The sequence below is a fragment of the Gymnogyps californianus genome, chromosome 1, assembly GCF_018139145.2.
Source record: "Gymnogyps californianus isolate 813 chromosome 1, ASM1813914v2, whole genome shotgun sequence".
In the NCBI taxonomy this organism is placed as follows: domain Eukaryota; kingdom Metazoa; phylum Chordata; class Aves; order Accipitriformes; family Cathartidae; genus Gymnogyps; species Gymnogyps californianus.
Window position 1 is genome coordinate 41,353,142 of NC_059471.1, and position 12,175 is coordinate 41,365,316.

General features: G+C 40.6%; 1 protein-coding gene across 6 annotated transcripts in view; it reads right to left on the bottom strand.

The window, feature by feature from the left end:
* Positions 1 to 12,175, bottom strand: part of PCDH9 (protocadherin 9) — a 688,564-nt gene that overhangs the window by 589,086 nt on the left and 87,303 nt on the right. The window contains exon 2 of one of the 6 annotated variants that reach the window (XM_050901167.1): positions 598 to 614. The exons of the other annotated variants lie outside the window; for them this stretch is intronic. Coding sequence (XP_050757124.1) covers positions 598 to 614 — 17 coding nt within the window. The remainder of the gene's footprint in view (positions 1 to 597; positions 615 to 12,175) is intronic. 6 annotated transcript variants of the gene reach the window in all.

A 12,175-nucleotide genomic window follows, 5' to 3' on the forward strand; every position in this document is an offset into this window, starting at 1 on the left:
ATTTCTCAATTCAGTGGGAGTTTTGGTATGTGCTAAACTTGCAGTAAAAATGAGTTATGAAAATAGCTGTCATACAGGCCATTTTCAAAACATGAATAATTCAAACAAGTTCCTAATTTTTTCCTCAAAAAATATTAAACTCCGTAGCTTGTACAATTAATGCAGCTGAAACAGTGAGACTTTAAAAGCAACCACTTATTCTATACAATAACATTTCATTGGAATTTTTATTGTGTTTATTTTCATGGATCTCAATAGACAATATATCCTGTGCAAGGAAAAAATGTAATCCATTTTACCAACAGTGCACAGTCAAAAGAGAGATGGAGTTTGCACTTAGCATGTTGTGAATGAAAACTGAGAATGTATGTAATAAGCATCTCTAAACCTTAATGAGTTATTGAGCTATGTGTCTCCTAGTGTGTCAGTGATTCTTTTTAATTTATTTTCTAGTTTCTACACAACTTTTCTGTAGGAAAAGAAAGCCCAAATGAAATTAAAGTTAAAATATACAATGAATTAGAATTAATAAAAAGCAAATGCTATTGAAATTAAAACCATATTTGCCCCAGGGTAAATGCATAGTGAGAATCAAACCAGGAGTGACTATGGCACTGAAACTCCAGCCAGAATCGTCCCTGGGACTTCCAGAAAAGGGAACTCCTCACAGCTACTCTCTCCAGAGGCACATGTGCATACAGAGGCAGAAACGATAGCTGCTGCTTAAAATACTGAACATTTTTTAAACATCAAAGGCAAATGATTTTATTTCCCCTCAAGATTAACTGAAGGAACTCAAACAAAATACGTATCTTGTCCTCACAGTTCTTCTGGCAACCACAATTTTAGCAAAACCATCCTAGCTCAGAATTTGGATGGAAAACATCTAAGTCACAAATAGAAGTCGGAAAGAAGTATGTGTATATGGGATAGAAATACAAATACTGTCAGACAGATTGAAAAAATATCTAAAAGATTGTAAAAAAAAGCTGTGGACCAAAGATTCGGTTCAAATGAAGGGCAGGGTTTGGGCAACCACAATTAGGTTCCCTCTTCCACCACAGGCTTGCTATATAACTTCTGCTAAATGGCTTAGAGCAAGCAAATTCTTTTGTGGGCCTTCCAGTCCTAGAGCTGGAAGTCGCCTCTACCCATAAGAAAACAATTCTTACTATGTTTAACATGTTCATGTCTTCCAGATCCTGTCTTGCAGTGACAGAAATATCACAAAACAGTTCTGCTGCTTAACCATCATTGACACTGAAAAGCTTTTCTAAACATCTAACCTAAAACCCCCTTCCTTCTAGTTCAAATGAGTATTTTTTGCTTATCTAAGTTGGCTTACTCACACTCTCAAGTGACCTTAGTATAGAGACATACCACACGAGCTGAGCTACATCAACGGATCATGTCTAATTACACTTCAATTAACATTGGCTAAGAGTACTCACACAATCTGTTAGAGGATGTGCAGTGACAATGAAGCCTCTGTAACTCAATCACATGTCTGATCTGGGCATGAAATCCATTCCCTTGCCTTCTCAGGACTGAGTGCCTCCTTCTCTAGTCCATCCAAATCCATGAAGGAGGCTTGCTAGACCACTTTCGGTAGTAAGCACTCCTGGATCACACCTAACAAATCTGGCACCACGCATGAATAGTTGTTGCTGTTTCATCTCACAGGTTAGGGCACATATTCTGAAGTGGGCTGAAGCCATTTTTCTTGATGGGAATCAAAATGATGAGTGTTTCCCACTCTCCCAGGGAAATATTCATACACAAGTTATATGACCTATACAGTGAAGTAAAGTGGAATTAAACTAAGAAAAGCTTAACCTAATAGTAGCATTTCACTACTACATCATTGCTGCATTCAGAAGAAAAGGACAAATGAGAGGTGGTTGGAAAAGTAGGCTAATGCTCCAGAGTGATCAACTCAGAGGTGACAGCCAGTGGTCAAAGAGCACTCGCATACAGTTAGGTAGAATCACTAAACCAAAAATTAAAAAAAATAATATAATTTTATTCACTCATTTCCAAAGTGATTAGGAAGTATTTGTTGTCATTATCCCAGAAATGCATACCACCTTGACACTACTTGTGGCACTGTAGTCCTGTAGCTACAGTACTACCCTGCAAGCCTCAGAAGAGCCCTGCCGGAAAAATACCAGGGAAGACTTCCTAATGATACCAAGTCTGCCAGACTTGAAGATGATCTCTCAACAAGAATGACTGAAACACAGACACTTAGCACATATGAGATATAGATTCAGTCAGACTGCTAGAAAGTAGAGAGCTGCAAAGAGCAAAAAGTACTGGATAGAGACAAATGCCTTCTAACATCTTTCTTCTATTCACCCTGAAATAAGCTAAATCTCCTGGTGAAATTGTACAATTCTAAAAAGTTGGAGTCCTAGAAAATTCTGACTAATAAATAAAAATGCAAATGTATGTTCCCACTCAAAGATTAATATAAAAATCTAGTCCCTCCCTTAATTTTTTTCTCTACTTAGTATTCACTACATATTTGACTACACTAGTTAAATGTGATCCTTAGCACTCAGCCTAACTTAACAACTTATTTACACCTACATCATGAGTATCTGGCGAATCCAACTTCCTAAAGTATGTTAAGTTGCTTTTACGAGCAACTTAACTTAGCAATTGTGATGGTTTTGGCTGGGGTAGAGTTAATTTTCTTCATAGTAGCTAGTATGGGGCTATGTTTTTGATTTGTGCTGAAAACAGTGCTGACAGTACAGGGATGTTTTAGTTACTGCTGAGCAGTGCTTACACAGAGTCAAGGCCTTTGCTGCTTCTCTCATTGCCCCACCAACGAATAGGCTGGGAGTGCACAAGAAGTTGCAGGGGAACACAGCTGGGACAGCTGATCCCAACTGACTAAATGGATATTCCATACCATATGATGTCATGCGCAGCATATAAAGGTGGGGGAAGAAGAAGGAAGAGGGGGACGTTCGGAGTGATGGCGTTTGTCTTCCCAAATAACCGTTACACGTGATGGAGCCCTGCTTTCCTGGAGATGGCTGAACACCTGCCTGCCGATGGGAAGTGGTGAATGAATTCCTTGTTTTGCTTTGCTTGCGTGCGTGGCTTTTGCTTTACCTATTAACCTGTCTTTATCTCCATCCACAAGTTTTCTCACTTTTAATCTTCCGATTCTCTCCCCCATCCCACTGTGGGGGAGTGAGCGAGCAGCTGTGTGGTGCTTAGTTGCCAGCTGGGGTTAAACCATGACAGCAATGAAGAAAAGTTAGGCACCTTCACAGGCTTACAGAGAGATCCTGCCTGCTTACACACCTTAAATCTCTTCAGTAACTGCATAAAAATACAGGCACTTAGGTCAGGAGAAATAGTTCAGTAGGCATTGAATATTAAAGCACAAATTAGGTGGCGACTAGCAAGGACATCTAGGTATTTGTGAATGCATCTATGTGCTTTTCATTTAAAAATCATGATTCCAAGCGAGCCAATGGACTAATGTCTATATGTACCTGTTACATTTTCATAGATCAGTTTTCCTCTTCTGTGTGTGTAAGCCATAAGGAAAGCATACTAAGGTTAATCTTGGTACCATTAAGTGACACATAATGAAATATAACATCTGCTTGCAATGTGTATTAGAAGAAGAAGGTGCAATTTCCAATCAAAGCACTAGTTTTTGGACAAGTTTGAACTTACTGGTTCTGCCAAAGTTCTCAAAGCTTCTGCAAACTTTAATTAAGATTCATAAAATTTTGGTGATAAGTATTAGAGAAAATATAGAGAGAAAGGGAAGAGGAACTTTTGAGTAGAATTGTTAAATGATTAGTCCAACATCTTATAGTAAGTTAAAGGCAAGTTAATTAAAACAGTGTCTCCTTATTTTTTACAAATTCAGGCTGGGATTCTCCTGATCCCAAGACAGAACTTGGACAATTTTTCATAGGTAGTTAAGACAAAATAACAATCCTGAAAACCCATTTTCTACAGTATCTATGAACCCATCTACCTTTCTCAGGTACCGTATCTTGGTGTACTGGGTGTACGTGGCAAGGCTTTGATACTGGAGGGCTGCAGGGGCAACCTCTGCGAGGAGAGGCGGGGGCTGCCCCGTGCCAGACACAGCCGGTTCCAGCCGGCTCCAACTGACCCACCAAAGGGCACGGCTGAGCCCTTCAGCCAAGGCGGTGGTGCCTCGGGGAAAACAGGTTTCAGAAAGGGCAAAATGTTGCACAGGCAGTGAGGAGTGAGGAAAAAAGTGTGAGAAACAGCCCTGCAGACACCATGGTGAGAGAAGGAGAGGGAGGAGGTGCTCCAGGTGCCAGAGCAGAGATTCCCCTGCAGCCCATGGAGGAGACCACATATCCACACTGCAGCCTGTGGAGGACCCCATGCTAGAGCAAATTTATCCTGAAGGACTGCAGCCCATGGGATGGACCCACGCTGGAGCAGGGGAAAAATGTGAGGAGGAAGGAGTGACAGAGAAGAGCTGTTATGGACTGACCCCTACCCCCCATTCCCCATCCTCCTGCACCGCTCGGGGGGGGGGGGGTGGGGGGGGTGGGGAAAGGTGTTGTTTTAATTTGTCTTTGTTCTTCACCATCCAACTCTATGTTAACTGGCAATAAGTCAAATTTATTTTCTCCCATTTCAGTCTGTATTGCCCATGACAGTAATTGGTAAGCGATCTCCCTGACTTTACCTTGACCCATGAGCTTTTTCATCTTATTTCCTCTCCTGTCCTGCTGAGGAGGGGGAGTGAGAGAACCTCTGGGTGGGCGTCTTGCATCTGGCCAAGATCAGCCCACCACGCTTCATACACTGAAGATTCCCACACATTTAAGGTCCTGCTTCTGAAGACACAGGGAAGAGGGTCAGTTTCGACAAAGCTCAACAGTTTCACACCCAGAGCAGACTTAAGCCCCATTAGGATCAATAAGCTAGATATTCTTCTGCCTCCTTTTTCTGAGGGCTTGATCTTACAGGCACTCTCAAGCACCTGTGGCAGATCGAGGTCTATACAGAGTGCCACTGTAAGTGCCACTTAAAAAATAAAACCTGGCTGCAGGAAGAACCATTGGTCCCAATTATCCAGTAGTTCAAGCACTGATGTAACATGTGAGAGGATACAGTTCAATCATCTTTCAAGAGTATTCCAACTCCTATTGCCAAGTAAAGTGCCATAGCCATCAGACTATGAGCTATGATGGGGTATTTTTCACTCCTGCTGCTGAAATCGTACATGATGATCCATAAGACACCCCCTTCTCCCTGCTATTAGCTTGCTTAAATAGCTCTCTCCTCATCGCAGTAAATTTTGTGGATTCCACCCCAGACACGGCACTCTCCCTGTGCACTACATGGGTGGCTACAGATCTAGCCAAGGTTCAGCCTCGGAGACAGACATTCATGCAAGAGTTTGGCATGGCAATGCTCAGGATACAGGCCTTGCTTCCTTTTTCACATCTCAGCATGACTGCTTCCTCCACAACTTACATTAGAAAAATAAGCACTGTGTGAGTTTAATGATGTCTTCGCTTTTCACTGACAACAGATTATGCTTGTTAAAGAGTTTTTTGTTTGCTATTGTTTTACATCTAGTTTCCAGCACTAGCTGTTTTTATACACTTCTTTCCATTCAGCTGAGCAAAAAAGCTATAGTAGTAGCTTGAAAAAAACAAAAATGCTTCTTATTCATTTTCCTCCACTGCCTGGGAAACAGATATATGAAACACTATGAAAGAGATATGAACTATTTTATTTTACAGAATTTTCCCCTCCTCCACCATGGACCCTGCATTTTCTGTTAGCGCTGGAAGGGTGGTAAGTCTATGTGAGCCAGGGCACTCCTGAAAACAAGATTATAAACCTCAAGTGGCTACAGCAAAGAAATATATATTTTGTTTAAAATAAATGGAGAAACTCTTGGATTATAACTGGAGTCATATGTTATAAATCAGCTTATTGAGTAACGCAGCCTTGGAACAATCACTGTTCTGGGACACAGCCTTCTACTACATACTGAAACGTCCACAAAACCAGCTACAGTCTATGTTGCTAATAATAAACCTTGAAAAACTAGAAATGCTTTTCCTTCCTTCTTGCTGGCCCTTTTTAAATGGCTTTGGGTCTAACCCTTAGGAATTACATAAGCCAGACATAAACTAAAAGCAATCTTGAAGGCTAAACCAATAGGAATTTCTTATATGCCCTTTCCTGAACTGGTGCTTTCTCTGCTATCATTAACGTATTATCTTCCATTAGTGGAGCTTATGCTTTTCATGCTGTGAGAACCTAAACTCCAGACAGAAATGCTAAGATGCTACATCTGCAGGATAGGACTCTCCTGTGCTTGTTAATAGTGTAAAGAAAAAAGCAGTACCAAATCTCATTATCATCAGAAGGACGAGAGAGTCTCAGGAATTAAAAATAAAAATAAAAAAAAGGAGGGTCCTCACTGTCAAAACAGGGGCAGTTAGATACCCTGAATTTTCCACCACTCCAGACACGTCAATCAAAGATAACATAATGCAAGAATATCTGAGTGACACTTCAAGCTGCATTCATAAGCAACTTGCCTCATTCAAAGTCAATGAACAGACAGGACTTACAAGCCCACACTGGAAAGTTATTGAAATGTGACTGACATCTCAAAGGAAAAGTGTCAACGGGATAGCATGACCCTGTGCTGAAACACTGCAAGGTTAATCAAAGTTATGGCAGTCGGGAGCTAGAAAGACCCTACCTTAGACTGAATTCTTGTAGTCACAGCAGTGATAGGGCCACTATCTCCTTTCACTTCCTCTCTGTCCTGGTTTCGGCTGGGATAATTTTCTTCTTAGTAGCTGGTACAGTGTTGTGTTTTGGATTTAGTGTGAGAATGATGTTGATAACACTCTGATGTTTTAGTTGTTGCTAAGTAGCGCTTACTTATCCTAAGTTAAGGACTTTTCAGTTTCCCATGCTCTGCCAGCAAGCATGTGTGCAAGAAGCTGGGAGGGAGCATCGCCAGGGCAGCTGACCTGAACTAGCCAAAGGGGTATTCCATACCATGGAACGTCATGCCCAGTATATAAACAGGGGGGAGTTGACTGGGCGGGGCGGATCACTGCTGGGGCATCGGTCAGCGGGTGGTGAGCAATTGCATTGTGCATCACTGTTTTTTTTTCTCCCCCCCCCCCTTCTTTTTTTGTTATATTCCTTTTCATTACTATTATTATTATTATTATTATTGTTATTGTTATATTTCATTATTATTATTGTTAGTATTATATTTTACTTTAGTTATTAAACCATTCTTATCTCAACCCATGAGTTTTACCTTCTTCCCCAATTCTCCTCCCCATCCCACTGGGAGTGGGGGCAGGGGGGAGCGAGGGAGCGGTTGCGTGGTGCTTAGCTGCTGGCTGGAGTTAAACCACGACACTCTCCCACTGACATTTGGACCCCAAGTTTGTATCATTTGTCCGCTCTTCTTTTGGTTTCATTTTAGAAAGATACTGGTGGATGTCACCCGAGAGAAGATTTTATACATCTGAGTAATGATAGGTCTCCCTTTTCCTCCTCTGGGACTCACTGTGCTGTTAACGTATGATCTAAGATAGTAAATATACCATCGGGAGATTAAAAGAAAGTGCTACAAATTGTAGAGTTATTGCTTGAAAGGGAGTAGGTAAAGTCTGACTTAAAGGACCAGTAGAAGTCCTCTGAGCTTCCATGGAGCAATAAAGGGAGTAGGTAAATGCTCAGACTGTTTCTTAAAGTTTCCTATCTCCCTAAGTCCAGAGAGTTCCTGACAATTCATTATTTACCAGTATCACATCAGGAAATATATTACATGGCCATATCTCCTTCTCTCACCACCCCACCCACCCACCCCCTAATTTTGTAGGTCTATGAAGACATTTTTTTTTCCCATTAATTTGTGTAAATATGTCAGTAACTATCATTTTTATTCAGTGCTATTATGGTTAAAATGTGGACCAGAACTATCCATTTAGCCTAAGCACACTCTGCAAAGTAACAAAGCTAGTTATAGAGATAAATTAAAGAATACAAGATACAGCCAATGCTATAGTTATGTTCATATGCTTATGGTTACAAAATGCAATCCTTAAGTAATTTAAGCAAGCATGACTTACTTTTTTACCAAAAAAAAAGGAATTGTCTGGTTTATTTTCTTCCTGGATGGCATATTTTTGCTTTCTTGAGTTTACTTCATATGTTTCTTGTTTTCTTATTCTGTCAGCCCATAGCATTATCTCACAGATACAAATAGCACCTTCTTGACACTGCATATCATTAGCTAAAAATGCTAGTGGCCCTATTCTGTTGGTTTCATTCCCTGCTCCTCCTCCTTTTCTAGAAGGCAGACAGTCTAGAAAGTAAATATGCTTCTTCCCTAGAGCCTAAGGACCTAGAAACCTTTTTCATTCCACAGACTCACTGTCTCATTTCTAAATCACTGCCTGCACTGAATGTCACACAACATTTCCATTATGGAATCAGTCCTCCAGTCAATTATTTAATTAAAGGAAGATTTACCAAATAATACCCCTTTCTCCTCTAGTAAAAAGACAACAGCAATATGATAACAAAATATTTATTTTTTTATTATTAATTATTTTTTAAACCAATGATGGGGAAACTTCAGATAGGGGAAAGATCACCTTGAGAATATATCAAACATGACCAGCAAGGACTTTTCTTTTAGGAAGAATAATGGTTTAATGTTTAATTAATCCTATCCATTTCTGCATTTATGGGAAGGCGGAGAAGAAGAGTCTGCTTTATAATGTGGAAAATTAAATATTAAAAACTTTGTGCCTATTTGACTTTACATTTTCTTGTTATGAATGGGTATTTTCACTTTATTTCACTTTCTTCAAACTACAAGAGACAGAAGCAATTACTGCAGCTCTGCTGAACAAAGGTATTCTCAATGTACTTCTGATACTGCCTTGCCAATCCCAAAACAAAACAAAAAATTAAAAACCATTTAAAGTATTAATGGAACCTTTAAAACTCACATTCAAAGTGACGCAGGTTACTCAAGATTAGGGAAGGCCAGGGAGAACTTCAGAAAAGCTGAACAAAGTTATGCGTTTAAGAAACTCAACAGATAAAATTCAGTGTAGACAAGAGGCAATACACACTGGATGAAATAATGTGAATTGCCCCTATGTACAAATGGGTTCTAAATTAAGTGCACCTATTCAGAGAAAAAGATGTGGAAAGTATTTTGGACAGTTCAATAAAACCATTTGTTCCATGTACAATGGTAGTCAAAAAGCCCAACAATATTATTAAGGCCTGAAGAATTCAGAGTACTAAAAGAGAGAACAATAATGAAAATAAAGCCTTTAAATACAGTGACCTTAAATAGTCTATGTTCCTGCCTTGTCTTAAAAAGCAGATTCCTTTTTTTTTTAAAAAAAAGGTCCATCCAGAGGAAAGCAGCAAAATAATGAAGATGGTTAAAAATATGACAGCTCCTGAGCTGGGAGAAAGGATGGAGCAGAGGTATGAACCACCTCACTGAGTCACTCACCTAGCAGCCATTTCTGCTTCCTTTCCACTTCTGAATGGTACCTCTGAGAAGTGCCCTAGTATCCCACCGCTGTGAGAGCCTGGACCCGCTGCCGCTCCAGCACAGAGCCCACCCTGAGCCCCAGTCCCTGCATGGTTCACAGCCCTGCGCTGCCCGTCGCCGCATCCCCCCCACGCTGTGCCTGCAGCCTGGGGCAAACGGCCCTGCACCGGGAAGAGACGAGGTGCTGGCGGGCACCCACCTTCACCCTCCTACTCACCGCATGGACAATGTGCAGCAGGGCAGGCTCAAGCTCAGATGCTAAAAGTATGTACGTTTTAGTACGTACTACTAAAAGTAGTACGACTAATGAAATCTTTATTGTGGGCCTTAGATACTGCTGGGTGGAAAACTTCTAAAAGGAAACTTCTTCCACATTTCTCCCCTAGCACAAGATGGTCCCCTCTCTCCCTTGTGCCATCCTTCGTCCACTTCATCCTCTCTCATGTCCTAGTAATTTTCTCCTGTATCCACTTTTGACTCAGTTATCCTTCCTTTCCCATCTCTCTTTGTTCACTCCTTACTTTCTGTGCCTCTTGTCTTCACAAAGGTCTTGGAGGTTAAACGGAGCCTAAATTGAATAGTTTTAAGCCTCCCATAGTAAATCATCTCTCCCTTCCACTGCTGAGCGCTTGATCTTCCTCTCGAGAGATACAGCCCAGCAGGCTGCCAGCAATTGGCTGCACGCTGTGTTGCGCCCAATATTCTGAATCTGATTTGTTCAATTCACATTCAGATCCCAGTCTGACTACAAGATTAAAATCCACTGTCTTGTCGCATCTGCTAGCGGCCACTTCCTCACCGTCTGGTTTTGGGGCGAGAATGCCCTGATGTGCACTCTTCTTGCTCGATACAGAAAAATTATCATTACTGAACTTGAATTTAACATTGGTTTAGATAAAATTTGCATGGAAAACCTTGACCATGGGATCTACTCTGGTTCACATTAAAATTACTCAGGAATGTCACATAGCCTTATTAGGAAAATATTAGTTGCTGCATTTAGCTTTCTGTTTCTCAGTTTGATTTAAACCAGAGTGCCCATGTCACTGTTCCATTCTGACCTCCTCCCTCTGTTACTCAAATAATGCTACAGTGTCAATGTACTTCCCCTCTCCCTGCGACCACTTAAACTTTGGAATCCTTCTCCCCTCACACTCTCAGAGGTCTACTCACACTCCTCCAGAATTTCTGGTGACTGCTCTTTATCCTTATTGATTACTGTGAATTTTCTGCCTTCTTCCGTGCTGGTTTTTTTCCCTCTTTCAATGGTTAACGAAGCAAGAACAAGAGCCAAAGTCTGCCACCCATGTGTCTTTGCCGTAAAGCCCATTAATTTCTAGCCACTTTGCATTTGGTTTAGCGTTGCTGGTGTTATATTATGCACCTATTACGAACTGTGACGCCTGTGTGTAAATGTCAAAGGACACAAACCTCCATAAATACACGACACTAATAATAGTCCATCCAGAACAGGCACTGAGACAACTTTCATTTTATATTATTGCCTGTAAGTGGGACCTAGCATAGACAGCCCTGACAGGCAGCCTGGAGGCCTGAATTTCTAATTGTAACTTTGCTATTGGTTTGTTCAGCAAAGTTAGGAGAGCTGTGTCCTTCTCTTCCCATCTGTAAAACACGGTTAGTCAAGGTTACCTCCTCTAAAAAACTTTTAAATCTACTCAAACAAATGCCAAAGTAAGAACTAAGTATTTGTTATTTTTTAATCACTGAGAGGTTTTAAACAAGCCATTCTTACAGAGCCAACCCCAAGGTTATACTTGAGCTCTCCTGATTAACTGCTATTTTATAGGTACGTATAGCCAGTATTTTGTGTAAATATATACTGGTTTCTGTGTCTCTCAGGTGTTCTGGCTAAGAAGCTAGATGTTTGGTTACAACCCAAGAGAAGATTTGTGACTGCAAAGCGCCCTAACTTTTCCCAAAAAAAAGGACATCATTGTAGAGGCTAACTCAGTATGAAATTTAGAAAATGGAGTTGCCTGGCAAGGAATTTATTATTACAGAAATCTTGAAAGAAAGTAAAGGTTTCAGATCCAAACCAGATATTGCGGCCAATAAACTGAGGATCAGAAACAGGCAAGAAGTTGGCCTCCCTTCTAATGAAATTCCATTAGGGACGCTGATAGACTGTGACTGCTTTTCTTACTAACTTTATTAATTAGGACCCTCAGGAAATTCAAAAGTAAAAAAGAGGGTGAGAGGGAATGTTTGCCAGAATTGCTGCAGCATGTGTCAAACCCCCTCACTTTTAAGACGTGTACACAAACCAGTAACGTTTTATCTATTCCAGCACAACTGAGCTCAGTGGGAAAATTCCACTGAGTTCGGTTCACATATCAATTTACACTTAAAGGTAAAGTGGTAAAGTGTATTGTCTAAATGAATTGTTTTTATTACAGGTTCTGGTTTGTCTAAACAGCATGGCATTCAGTACATTAAGGGTGCCATACACAGGCTCAAACAAGTTAATTCTGTTGGAAGGTATGAAAAAGAGAAAATAATAATAGGTTTTTTTTTCTTCTTACTGCTTATTTTTACAGTTTCCAGAAGCAGATTAGG